At 42.2% G+C, this 13,916-nt stretch overlaps 2 protein-coding genes and 1 non-coding gene across 4 annotated transcripts in view; all 3 read right to left on the bottom strand.

Annotated features, from left to right (window-relative positions):
• Positions 1–6,300, bottom strand: part of utrn (utrophin) — a 134,018-nt gene extending 127,718 nt beyond the window's left edge. The window contains exons 1-2 of one of the 2 annotated variants that reach the window (XM_061753252.1): positions 5,878–6,300; positions 4,502–4,631 (exon numbers count right to left, since the gene is read on the bottom strand). In XM_061753252.1, coding sequence (XP_061609236.1) covers positions 4,502–4,574 — 73 coding nt within the window. In that variant the 5' untranslated portion in view covers positions 4,575–4,631; positions 5,878–6,300. The remainder of the gene's footprint in view (positions 1–4,501; positions 4,632–5,877) is intronic. The other variant, XM_061753253.1, reaches the window with a different exon arrangement.
• A 1,750-nt stretch (positions 6,301–8,050) lies between these two features.
• Positions 8,051–13,857, bottom strand: LOC133467982 (C-type lectin domain family 11 member A-like). Its single transcript, XM_061753270.1, has 5 exons — positions 11,685–13,857; positions 10,515–10,629; positions 10,285–10,392; positions 10,124–10,207; positions 8,051–9,344 (listed from the first exon to the last, which is right to left on the bottom strand). The coding sequence occupies exons 1-5, from the start codon at positions 11,799–11,801 to the stop codon at positions 8,932–8,934; spliced, it is 837 nt and encodes a 278-aa protein (XP_061609254.1). The 5' UTR covers positions 11,802–13,857; the 3' UTR covers positions 8,051–8,931.
• trnal-uaa (transfer RNA leucine (anticodon UAA)) lies at positions 13,825–13,907 on the bottom strand. Its single transcript has one exon. It is a non-coding gene; the product is annotated as a tRNA-Leu (tRNA).
• Between the last annotated feature and the right edge of the window lie 9 nt (positions 13,908–13,916).

The raw sequence follows: 13,916 nt of genomic DNA, 5'->3' as shown, positions 1-13,916 counted from the left end.
TGCATTTACGTAGTATTTGCATGTTGGATATCTGCCTTTGAGGGGTGTGGCCTGGTCCTGTTTCCAAGTTCTTGTTTTTGAGCAGAATAATGCTGCCAGAGAAGTTGGATGCATCTTAACACATTCACTGCCATTGACGGCTTTACAAGTCAAATATCCATGCTAACTGGGAAGGCAGGCAGTGAATGAGTTAATTACCCACAGCTAATCTCATGTTGAATTTGTAGTAGTAGTGAACTCGTTTGCCTCAATTGCTTCGAGACCCAATTGATCATCAACAATTCCACACATTCGACCAAATTCTTAATTATGCCCATCCCGAATTTAAACAATGACGGCCTTTTAAAAAACTGGTCCGCCATTGTTTTTGGAGGTTGTGAGGTACTCACGCATGCCCAGACTGATCACTTAACACAGACAAAAACAGTTTAAACTTGAAGACCAAAACACTTCTGTTATTGTTTTCAAAACTTCCACTTTGAGACACATATTGGCATTACAAAAAGCATTGTAAACAGTGCCTAAAAGAGACAGACAGGACTATATGTAAACAACCAGTCTCAAATTTACTGTGACCCAAAGCCAAAAAAAGGAAACGGTCCAGGAGCTGTTTTGGTCGCTTACTATGAAGAGCTTGAAAGGGTTAACCTGATCTCGCCTGACCTGTTTTTTTCCCCCATTTTAGTAAATCCTGTCATGCAAGGGGTCAGAAGGTAACTTGGCGAACGTGGCTTGGTCGCCCTAATGAGTGAGCAAAGGGTGCAGAGAAGTGGGATCCAGGAAGGCTCGCGTTTGAGAACAGAAGATTCACGGGTTATAGAAGTGGAACGACACACTCGCATGGACTGACCAAAGACATTAGATCCAACAGACATGACAGCAGTTCCCAAATTTCCATATTCCATGATCCAGCTACCCATTTTTGACAGGTTAACCTTCACACTCGGGCCTCGGCTGAGCTGAAGCCTATCCCATCTGACTTTTGGCAAGAGAAGCTGGTCAACCAATCACAGTTAAATAGTTCACCTAATAATAATTCAAAACGGTCACGTTTCTCTGCTCTTACGCCATTGTGTCAGAGCTGGATACTTGGCAGCTTTTCTTTGATTCGCCATTCGGTGTTTCTGTCAAGTGATTCTTGACGTTCGAATGGTTTAAGTGTCAATACATCAAAAACTAAAACTCCCAATCCAAGGAAACCAATGAAGTGCCAGATCAACGACAAAACAAAACAAAATCTGCGGCTGCCGTGAACACGTTGTTTTGCTTGCTCGCACGCGACCGTCAACACTTCTATGACAACCCTGACGATCGGGTGGCAAATGGCACTGCAGATGGTTTCCATATTTCACCAAGTTATTCATGTCCAAGTAATCCAAACTGTCACAGCATGAGAACACACCAATGCACACAACACACACACACCAGCTGGAACGCATCCAATTACACGATCCACCCGGCCGTCAGAAAACTTGATGCCACACCCTCCATTTGACGACGATCACATTCTTCATCTCAGCTGCTGCATCTTCGTTGTGTTGCATGTCACACCCAAAAAGTGCAAGCAGATGGTCAAAGACGTACGTTCGCAAGAGAAGAGTGTGAGGGAACGACAAAAAAAAAAAAGTAACCAGTAACAACAGGAGAGAGAGACAGTCACAGTCTAAGTGTGAGGATGATATTTGACCTCTCACATTTGTCTTCCCTCAGGAATGAGCAAAGCAGATCAATCAGACCAGGCTGTGCCATGTGGCAAAATGTACCCGCTTCAAGCCCAGCCTGTTATGTGCCTGTCGAGTACTTTTCACCAAGACATCTGTGTCAGTTTTCTGTTCTTTCCAAATTCATCCATATATTTTTAGATCGGCAGAAAGATAATACCTCGTTCATTTTCCACGGGGTTTGATAACCAGTGTTGTGCAATCAATGTTTGCAACCAGCTATGAGTGTTAGCATGACGACTTTTAGTGAAATAAATACAACAGACTCGCAACAAAGGCAGCTAACTAGCTAAGTAGCATGGCTAACATCAGTTCGTTTCCGCGCTGGCGTTACCTGGCAAAGCGGACAAGACCAGAGATGTAGCTACTCATTTTATGAGAAATAAGTACTTTTACTGTTGTACTACATTTTGTTTTTACTGAGCAAAATTCTACCGTTTTTCTTTTTACAGTAACTAATGTACCTGCAGAGCTTGTTCAATTGAAGGAAAAAAAAAAAAAAAGTTATTTACCCAATCATTTCAAAATAAAACAGCATTAATTGGAATACCGTGATACCGCAATATTTTTGCTCACAGCTACGCTACCATCAGAATCGGATACCGCCCAATGCGTATGGCTAACCTTTTAATTTTGAGCTAAATTGTCCGTCCAGTGTTAGATTTTTCAAACTCTATCGTGTTCTTGTCTCGATGTAGAACGATATCCCTGAAGCAGACTTGAATGGTGGTTTGGTCTTGAACATCTCCCGCAAAAAACGGTTTCAGTGTAGTTTGCAATTTTATAGTTAGTTCAAAGACGACCAAAGTCCGCCCGGAGGTGTTGGAAGAGGGCCAAATGCTCTGTCGGGTACCTTTCTCCTTCTTCCTCCGACCTCACTCATCACTTAGCTCTCAACTTCTGGTGCATTGTGGGATCGAATAACTGGTTGACATGCTGGAAACATAGAGTTGCCCTCCCCCCCTCCCTCCCATGACACTCCACAGGAATTGGTTTGAATGTACAGACGGAATTTAGCACTGTTGACCTCTACTCCGCACATACGGCGCATCCATCAAAATTATAAAATGGACTCGTCTAAAGATCATGATGACCAAAGACGACATTCTGTCAATCAGTAATGGTGGTGCTACTCTCTCAGTGTGTGATCACGTGTACTTCAGCTACATGGCAGCCGGCAGTTACAAGCGCGTTAATGTTTGCTTACAGGGGCTCGTCTCAGCTGCGACGAAATCCGTCCCACCTTCCCACCGCGCACGTGTTTCTCACCGTCAACCTTAAAGTTTGTGCGAGTAACAGTTTGAAAACGTGGGCCCGCCTGCACTGCGATCTAAAGCCGTTTCCTATGACTGAACCCAACTTCATGTAATCCCCTTCACACACACACACACACATGCGTGAGACCTGCATGATAGTAAAACCTTTCCTGTATTTGCTCCATGAGTTTTGGGTTCAGTAACTAGGCTACATGCCAACCCCCCCCTCCATGCCATTAAAGAAAACATTACTGTGGGGGGGGGGGTGTTGCTAGGAAACCTGAATCTTTGCGAGAGGGGAGCCATTGTGGTCTGGACACAAACGTAAATTACAAACTGCAACGGCACAGTGGAATTCCAGGCGTGGAATCAGCGAGGCAGGGCGAGAGGATAGGAAAGTAAAACTGGCACAAAGCTAGAGGGCGGAAAGTTGCAAAAATATGCTCATTTGAGTTCAAGTGGTGACTTTTTGTTTGCTGCACATACAAAGAACAACAAAATCACATATTGTCGCTGTCCAAATATGGTCAGTTTGATACTTTTTTCACAAATCTATCCTATTGGTCTGTCCTCACACGACATTATTAACATTATTAAATTAAAGTGTTGAAAATACCGAGAGAAGAAATCTATTTCTCTTCCACGCTCAACTGTCTGAGAAGTGCTGCAAAAGTCCGCCTCTTTCCTCACTCTGCGGGAGCCGTGCGGCGTTATGTTCCTTCAAGATTGAAAGTGTGGATGATCGTTAGAGAACAATGAGTGAAAATATTTAGGTTAGATACATTTAAGTAGGCTCGTTTGTTAAAAATGGATAGCTGTAACGGTTCGGTGCACAAGGAAGCGGTCGGCTATGAAGGTGCTGTACTGTACTAAGTTTGCATGTAGAGTCATATCTGCTTGTTACACTGCTGAGTCACCGCATCCTTTTATTTATTGCATCACTTACGGCTAAGCAAAATGTTACTTTAGACATTGCCTGTAAAGTTAATAGCAGCTTTATCACAGCGACAGTTTGACAGTTTTATTTCCACTCGATTCCTTACGGAGAATAAAATGATTCTTTCAATGTAGTTTGGAATGATCCCAGCAGGAAGTGATCACAAGAGTGGCAATTTTTTTTGATGGCATCTCACCATTCTCGATTGACCACCTTAAGGTTACTTTCTCTTTGTCCTTTCCAACAAGTATCTCCGGTTGTGCCTCCAAAGTCAGCCAGGGTGTGAAAAGGGGACTTCGCGTTGGTGTGACCGCTTTAGAGCGCCCCGTTGTTGCGCTGTGGGAAAGTCCGGCGATTACCCGGGTGGGATATATTTTTATGTCTCAAACGTGTAGTTACAGTATGTGTAGGCAAGATGCCAGATGAAGTAGCACTGATTTTCCCAGGTGGTAGAAGTGGTATTTAATTGGCAGTTGACAGCTGAGTGGGGCGTGGTTTCAGCGCATTCAGCAGACACGCCCACAGCGGTTGAGAGACGAGACAAAGGATTGATTTTTCACGATTTTGAAGCCTCACAATGAACCTACCTGATCGCGACTTGATGATGTCACTGAACTCCTCATTGGCTCCGCCCTCCGCAAGGTCGCCGAGTGACGCCATGGTTGCAAATAAATCCGAGAGCGTGCGAGGCTTTGATTGTTCAAGGCGACGCTGCACCTGCGAGCATCAGAAAACATTCAACGTTTGTACAAACGCACGTACACACTCAAATCACATCTCTAGTCACATTGACGCACAACAGTGGGTGGAATCGATACATAATGCAACAAAACAATACAATTTATGGCCGCTTGAGGGTTAGTACAGCATTTATCATTTGAGAACCCCCCCCCCCCAAAAAAAAAACATTGCGATAACCTCCACAATGTTCCCATTGTTTGGAACATATGTCAGGTTAAATAACTACTGTTTGATTACATCATGAAGCAATCATAAAGCAGCAGTGTTCAAACTACAGCCCGCGGGTCCATTTGCAGCCTGCCATTTATTTTTTTAGCATATACTAAAAACAACATTTGGCACGTTTTTGACATGTTTTGCTTCAATTCACTGGACATTGTATTGCTCCTTCTGATGTGCATGCCTTGGCAACGAGTATTATACAGACAAACGGACGTACTGTACATGGAGACGGTCCCAGCTCCTCAGTAAGCCAGTAATAGTAGTCGTTCTTTGCAGAGGATAAAGAACGCATGCCTGTGAGTATTGTTACATTGTCTGTCTACATGTGTTGCGCCACTGTTTTTGTTCTGTTGCTTCAAGGAACGCAGAGACACCAATGCTATTGGTTACCCTGTCTATGGCGTTTTGCATTGTTTGTTAGCATTCAGCTAAACAGGCTGATGTAAAGCAAAGCTATGTGGTTGTTGCAAATACACAATGTGTAATTCTCCGTTTTATATTTAGTTTGACGACGACATCCAACCGGGAGTGGAAGTAAACACCTTGAGGCCTCTTATTTGAAGAATTGTTCCCGATCTGCGAAACTGCTGCTTGTTGTGAAGTGAGTTGAGTTTCATTGCCACCATGCCAGTCTGCAAGTGGCACTTGCATCCTTGAGTACACCCATGGCCGTTCAATGGAAGAAGGGTCTTGCAAGATGAGCATTCATATGCGTGTCTTTCGCTCCCATGAAATCAAAAGTTACCTGTGAACACCTTCACTTGAAAAAAAAATTGTGTGTGTGTGTGTGTGTGCTGTCCCTTTAAATGCGTCACAATTCCAGTTCCTCTTCCATCAAGTTTGGCCCCAAAACATGACAACACAGGTCAAGAGACGCAATCAAAACTGTTTGGAAACCACAATCTGAAAGGTTGATTGACCTTTTCTTTTCTGATTCATGTTTGATGCATTTTCGCAGTGTTTAAATCAGGCTTAACCTCACCCAAAAGAGACAACTCACCTCTGCTGTCACCGGGAGGGATTAAGGAGACGTGCAGCGCCTCAAAACAAGTCCAAACCGTCCGAATAAGGCCAAACAGTGGCAAGTCGAGTCACGGAAAGCTTAAAAAGTAGATCCCGTTTGGGAAGGTCTTAAGACATTTTCGAGGTATAAGACACTCACTCCTTCGTAAAATGAGGTGAAATCTCCCGAAGTACATCCACTGCGAATATCCACTGAATGCCAGAGGGAAAAAAAAAAAACAAAAAAAAAAGTTGGACAGCTTTTTTTTTTTTTGTCAAAGTGAAAATCAAACCGTCGTAATCTCGAACGCACCCGACAAGATGTCCTGTTTGAAAATGTAAAAGACTTAGGGAAAGGAAACACGGGGAATGTGTGGAGAGAAGCCGTGACTCACAACTTTGTTCCCGTGTTACTGTTTTGTTTTGTTTTTTAACCCCTTCTGGCGACAATTGTTGTCAATGTTCCATAGTGAGGAGCGGAAACAAAGCGGAAATGCTAATGGTCGTATTTCGAAGTAAATGCACAGTTGAGAAAAATCCCAAGAGATCCTTGAGAGTTTCTTAGTTTTATTGCAGCCTCGTTTCCCAAATCTACACGTTGACTTTTAAACATTAATTAGTCACGGTGTAGAGTCGAACACGGTTAAAATCGTCACGCGTCATAGTGGTTTATTTTATTTTGAAATAACAAACCGAAAGCACACTGCTCGACACTGGGTATTTTGACACAAGCTCTGCTGCTTCCCCCCCACTTGGCGAGAGAAGTTTCCTTTCGCCACGATGGAAACATGGCGCGGTGGGCGTCACGTGACCTAACGCCACCCAACCTGCGATGACATTAAATAAGCGCGTTTGAATACACTTTGGAACACACTAATATTCAACAGAAAACTTATCCAGTGTGGGAATAAATATTAATATGGGAACTGGTGCGGCTCATAAAAGCAATGCAATCAAGACAATTCAAACAATGTGAATCAATTGGATACACATCCAACAGTAACTTTTTTTTTAAATATTATGTCCCAATTTTTTGCTTTAGTTTATTATTATTATTGCACGCCACTTAGCGTAGGACTGCATAGGCCGAGCATGGACTGAATTAGAATGAGACTGAATTATAGATCCAGGGAGAGAGACTTGTGTCTTTGTGAATCAAGCAGAGATGTTGATCGTCCACCAGGCTGTCAGGCCACCTTCTCGGTTGACACGGCGCCTTTGTGGATGCTTCCTAGTCAACACAGCTCAGTTACACAAACCCGACATATCAAATGACAAACAGGTGTCAAACCCAAGGCCCGGGGGCCGGATCTGGCCCACCACATCATTTTGTGTGGCCCGTGAAAGCAAAAACATTGCAACATCAATTTCCACGATTCATACTAAAATCTCTACTAAAATTTAAAATTGTCATATTTAAGGAATTAATTTGTTGTGTATATGTCATATGATGAGGCGAATAACTATTTATATGGTTTCACAGTCATAACTGCCCGCTGAGGGAAACGGCCCGTGACAAAAATGTATTTGACACCTATGGAAAGCTGTTTGAGCATTTATACAAAATCCTTGATATCCAGTTTAAGGTCCGTGTACTGTCTTGCACTATATTATGACATTTCTGCACACTAGGTGGACAGCTTTGGAAAACTAGTAGTTCAACTACTGTACATGTTAGGAGTGAGGCAAAATTGACCAAAAGAAAAACACAGAACCTTTTGTACAGCCTGTCGGAACTTAAAGAACAAAAGTAACGACTATGGTTCTGCGAGTCCTGGATGACTGCCAGGCAGTATTGTAAGGGTGTGTCGAGTACAACAACAACAATGACACTTGTGAACCCTGCGTGACGATAGGTTAGAAATGAAGGTGTTCTTTTGCCTGTCCCAGCAGAGCGGTCGGTCCCCTCTGCCCCAAGAGAACCTGCAGAGTCGGCTAAGTCAAAGAGGTCCACCTCTGCTCAACTGAACAGATCTAAAACCATCAGCACCACCTATGGCTCTCAATTGTATTTATGTCACAAATGCTCTGTATTGGCTGACACTGATACTTTTTGATACAATGTACATTCAATCGCTCAGTGCAATTATTTTGGATGGATAGTTTCTGACACCTAGTGGTGACCATTGCATATATATTTTTATATCAAAATAAAATAGCGTCCATTCATCTTTTCAAGTGCATCAGATAGTCTTTATTTGTATGTAACTGTCAGGAAAACAACCATGGTCTGTTAGTTTCAAATAAAGTGACAAAGGATTGTGTCATTCAGAAGAAAACACAAAGACTGCAGATACAATTGCTCAAATGTTTTTTCCCTATATGATGTTAACCAGTAATATGAATATAAAATTAAGTATTTACATGCAACTCCATGTAAAATATTTCTGTGGGAGAAAAATATGTCACACAAAAGGACGTATCTGATTTAAGTTCAAATCTCAAAATATTTCATTTATCAAGTCGCTGTCCCAATTCTGGGAAAAATGAAAATATTTTTCTGTGTATCATTTGCGGCGTTTATAAGAGATCCAGAGAATGAACGTGATTCTTAACTTAACTACAGTTGGCCAAGCAAGGTATCGTTATCCACTTAACTACAGTTACAAGATAGAAGGTACTTTTTTATTGACAATTCTACAATATGCGTAGCACATACAGAAGATTGAAATTATGGTACTCAAGGGCCCACGGTGCTACAAATAATGCTATAAATGCTATAAATAATAAACATCCGTATAAAGAAGCTAAATAACTAACTACAGTTAGCCAGCTACATATTGTTTGCCACTTCAGTTAGTTGACCTCAGTTAGCCAGCTAGGCTTTGTTAGCCACTTAACTACCGTTAGTTGACCTCAGTTAGCCAGCTACTTACTGCTTGCTACTTAACTACAGCTAGCCAGCTAACATTAAAAAAAGACCAATGTTGGTTTTAAGTGTGCTTAATTGTGTGTGCCGCCATGGTTGTCGGCCAAGGCCCATGGAGTTGTCGCTTTGGTGATGTACAGTTTGTATGCAGTTTATGGTTAAAATTGAGATCAAGGAGTTCATTTAAAGAGCCACCCTGTCATCAAACTCGCACATGTAGTTCATGGTCCTGTCGCAGTAATGGTCCCACCAGTCGCCGTCATCTGACGCCATGGCCACGCAGTTCTCGTGCTTGCCACCGTCCGGCTGGCCGGAGAGAAAGTGCCTGCGCCACTGGAAGTAGGAGACGGGCGTGCCGTCGTCAAAGATGTACACACCCTCGGCTGCCAGGTCATTAACGCCTAGCCACACGGGCCGGTTGCCCGGCCGAAATAAGGACTTGACGTAGTCGGCCAGCGCCTCCTGCTCGCGGCGGTCTCGCGGCATAGCCATGCGGCCCCCCCGCTCCATGCATTTCTTGGACGCGCCTGCGTAGTCCTCGTAGCTGTGGTACACCAGGTAGCATTTGTAGCCCACCCGAAGGCCCTTCTGGCAACCTGATTGTCCGAGAAAAAACATGGTTTCAGACATGTTCTATGGTTATCATCATCTATCCATAGTCGTATACTGACTTTGGCTCCCTCTTGTGTTTAAAAAAAAAAAAAAAAAAAAAAAGAAAAAAAGTGAAATCTTTTAAAACCCATTTCCTAAAGTTGCATTTCCACCAAACTTCCAGGAGTTTATTAGTACTAGTAGTTCCCGGAGCTTAAAGGTTCCAATGTTCAGAATTCTAGCCCTGACCCCCAAAAATTACTGGACCTCCCAAAAGTACTAGCAGGGTGTTCTTTCTCTCCTGATAACCCTCCATCCATCCATCCATTTTCTGTGCCGCTTCTCCTCACTAGGGTCGCGGGCGTGCTGGAGCCTATCCCAGCTGTCATCGGGCAGGAGGCGGGGTACAACCTGAACTGGTTGCCAGCCAATCGCAGGGCACATACAAACAAACAAACAACCATTCGCACTCACAGTCATTGCCTACGGGCAATTTAGAGTCTCCAATTAATGCATGTTTTTTTTTTGGGATGTGGGAAGAAACCGGAGTGCCCGGAGAAAACCCACGCAGGCACGGGGAGAACATGCAAACTCCACACAGGTGGGGACGGGGATTGAACCCGGGTCCTCAGAACTGTGAGGCTGACGCTCTAACCAGTCAGTCACCGTGCCGCCTCTCCTGATAAACAAATTTGTAAACTATGGTCCTCGAATTGTTCCTTGTCCCTGTGTATTCCGAATAAAACCAAGCATTTTGCCTGAAATGGTGTGAAAATAGGCTTGCCTTCCAGTCTTCCTGTCTCTTTGCGGTTGTTTTTGCTGTGCTGGTAGACTTCCCGGATTTTGTCCTCCAGCTCCGCCATCTTGTCTGCCATGTTGGGGATGAAGAGAAAACATCAGTGAAACCAAAAAGTGAAACAGGTTCGCATTAGCCTGACTTGGTACCATCCATCCTGGACAGGCGCTCCATTAGCTGGTCCACACCGACATCCAGCGTATAGTGGCCCACGTTGAGCCTGTGCATGGCCTGGTCCATCCCGGCCAGTCTGGACACTGTAGAAGTAGATACAATGTTACTCTGCTGAGAGATGACAAATTAGCATTAGCCTACAGACATAATTATTAAATTGAAAACAAAAATAAATAAATAAAAAGCAATTGGTGTGAGGACGCACAAACATAGTTGTAGGAGATTTCAAAGTCTGATGCTGGGTTGGTGGGGTCCACTTCCGATGTTGGAAGAACGTCGGGAACATCTCCTCGAGACTTTTTCACATCTGCAAGAGACACCTGATGCACAAAACCCAGAAAATTGACATTAAATTGCCTTAAAATTACAAGTATTACAGCAGTTAGCCAGCTAGCTTCAGTTACCCAGTTACTGTATGTTAGCTAGGTTGCAGGAGTTATCTCAATTCTTCCGGCAGCTAGTTAAATTAGCTAGTCAGCTTCAGTGAGACAGCTAGCTCAAGTTCACTATCAAGTTTCCATTAGCCAGTTAGCATCAATAGAACAGTTAGCTTTGGTATACCAGCTCGGTACAATTAGCCAGCTAGTACTAGTGTACCAGTCAGTTTCTATTAACCAGTTACCTTCAGTGAGCTTTAGTTTAGCAGCTAGTTTAGATTAGCCAGTTACTTCACCTAAACAGCTAGCTTTAGTTTACCAACGAGGTAGCAAGTTGCCTTTAGCTAGACAGTGTGCTGTAGTTTAACATTTAGCTATATTATCAAGAGCCTAGCAATATTTATGGAAATTAGTTTTTTCCTCAAAATTTGGTTAAATTGGTCAAAATGTATTTATTCATTTTTTAAATTTCAGTTATTTTTAAATGTTGCTTTAGTTTTTATTTAATTCATTCAAAAACATTTCTATTCATTTAGTTCATTAAATAAGTTATTGTAAATAATACAATAAAATGATACTTTTAACTTTTTCAAAATGAAATAATTGGTTACTTATAATTAACTAAATTGTATATATACAATTGAAAACTTCAGAATGAATTATTATTTTATTACTAAAATGAAGAATTGCACACATTTCACATACATATATTCATGTTTTTTTTGTTTTTTTCTTCCAAATATTATCTACGATTGAACCTTGTCAATCTGTCTTTGTTTTAAAAATCTAATGTAGAACTTCTGTCCAACTCTGGTCTAAAGGGTGTTACCAATATTATCCATCAATTATGTCATCGCTCCTGGGAATAGAAAATCCAGCAAATAGTCTTCTCATGACGTCCTCCTTTAGTGCATGCACTTTTCAACATCATTTTAACAAATTAGGCCATAGACATAATTCAATTTAGTTTTTAGGACATTCAAGAACTCAATGCAGACCTGTGTCGGTTGCGGTGTCCTGGCCGGAACACAGCAGCCCAGCGAGCACAAACACAGCAGAGCGAGCGACCTGGCGACCGGTCCCATTTCCAACCTCCCAACTCCTGAAAGAAGCATAAAAAAAATCCCCCTTTTCTCTCTTCCCTTCCTCCCTCTCTCTTTCTCTCCTTGCTTCTCGCCTCCCACAGAGACATGACTCAGCTGGAATACTGGAAAAAATGATCTAAAAAAAAAATGATGTCAATTTCAAATATTATGCATGTGATTTCATCACTACTGGCTGCCAATTGTCCATTTGCTTCTTTATTTTTGTTTTAAGGGCACCACTTGCTAGTTGCCAAACAGGAACATATTTTTTTTCTTCCTGTCCGTATACCATTTCCACTCTTTGCGTACAAGACTAAGGTGCTATAAAAACAACAACAACAACAAAACATTACAAAGACACGGACGGTAGATTAGTTTAGTTTACAAACCAAACAAGTTGGGCCGTTGTGTAAAACGTAAATAAAAACAGATTTATTTTTGCTATAATGAAGACGTTCATTATTATCAAGTATGTTTCTGTTACGCACAGTTTGTTGAATTGATGTCTTAATTAACTGTCATCTTACATTTATGTTGCACCATATTTTGCATTAAACCCTGACTCTGAGTTGTGTGTGATATAGTAACCTCCCAGTCAGTTGTGTTGTGTGCTAAGCTAAACTGACCAAAGTAATACTTGGTATCTTACCAAATATACAAGCTGCTGAATCTGTGAGAGAAACTGAAATATTGATGTAAAACACAATACTTGATGCTTTATATGCTACTTGGATGATTTGAGGCAGACTTGTGAACCTGGAAATGTACGGAATTTGCAGTGTGAATGAAAGCTTCAGTGCATTTACATTGACTGTAAACAGCGACGTTGCAACAGTGTGCGCCCAAAACCAGTGTCAGACTCATTGGCCAACAGTTGCCAAACTCCGCACGATGCGCGACAGGTCAATCGGGTTTGGCCAAGTTGCTCGGTGTGCGGTCGGTAGCCTTTGTGCTGATTACTTGCAATTTACCCAGCCAATACGCCAACCGTCTTCAAGTTTTATGATGTCACATTACCATCATACCGCTTTCCTGAAATAAGATCACATTTTTCATTGTTTAAGCCATATTTGTGGTTGCAATGTGAAGACTTCACACCTCCAGTATGGCGCCGGTGGTGGCCAGTACCCAGATGTAGTCACGTGACAGTAAACCTCTATATAAAGTGCCTAAAGCAAACATGGTCGGTCAGTATGGTTCCACTTGTGTCCCTTCATGTGGCTGCACATAAGCTTTCAAAGGGCTCCCTGTGTCTTCAGAATATGCTGTAAAAGTTTTTAAAAACCCGTTAACTCGTGAAAACTCATTATCTCGTGGTAGTCTATTGACTTCCGTAGGCTTCCTGCCAACCAAGACACCAAGGGGCAAACTGACTTGGAGGGCCCTCTAGTGTCCTAACGTTGTAATTACCACCAACACATACCTACCTTATGTGTCACAATTGAATAGAAAAGGGGATTCTGACGAAAATAAACCAACGGTTCTATTTAGAAACTGTAATTTTATCTTTTTTTTCTTCTACTTATGATGCATGGAGATACTCATCGAGGCTTTTCCAAAATGTCGGAACGATTTAAGGAACGAGGACCAATCTCGTTCGCCCGTTTTACATTCTTCGACCAATCGGCGTGTCTTATTCCGCCTCTTTCTTTATTTGACCAATCGCAGATGAGAAACGATTGACGACACGCTCAAAACGCGGAAGTAGAGAAAAATCAGAAAATAATCACATTTATCCCAACGTTGCAAAAGTCAATCTCATTACTTTTCACTGTTATCTACGGAATACGCTTCCGTACTATATAGATTATTATTTATTATTATAGATATCATGTTTGGTGATTGAATAATGGTTAGGAACGACGACCAGTCGCGCTTGCTGCTTTTTAACATCTCGACGCCCATAAACACAGTTCACACATTTGACCAATCAGGTAGGAACCGGCGAGTTGACGGCGATTTGATTTAGTATGTAACGTTAATATTTGTTGTGTGTTTACAACATCATGTTTCATAATAATTTTAGCGTGTGAAATTCCAATCAAAACAGAATTACCAGGAGTGGGGTTCGAACCCACGCGGACAAACGTCCATTGGATCTTAAGTCCAACGCCTTAACCACTCGGCCATCCTGGTATACAATGA

This window comes from Phyllopteryx taeniolatus, chromosome 18 (assembly GCF_024500385.1).
Source record: "Phyllopteryx taeniolatus isolate TA_2022b chromosome 18, UOR_Ptae_1.2, whole genome shotgun sequence".
Taxonomy (NCBI): domain Eukaryota; kingdom Metazoa; phylum Chordata; class Actinopteri; order Syngnathiformes; family Syngnathidae; genus Phyllopteryx; species Phyllopteryx taeniolatus.
This window is presented reverse-complemented; position numbering and strand designations above follow the sequence as displayed.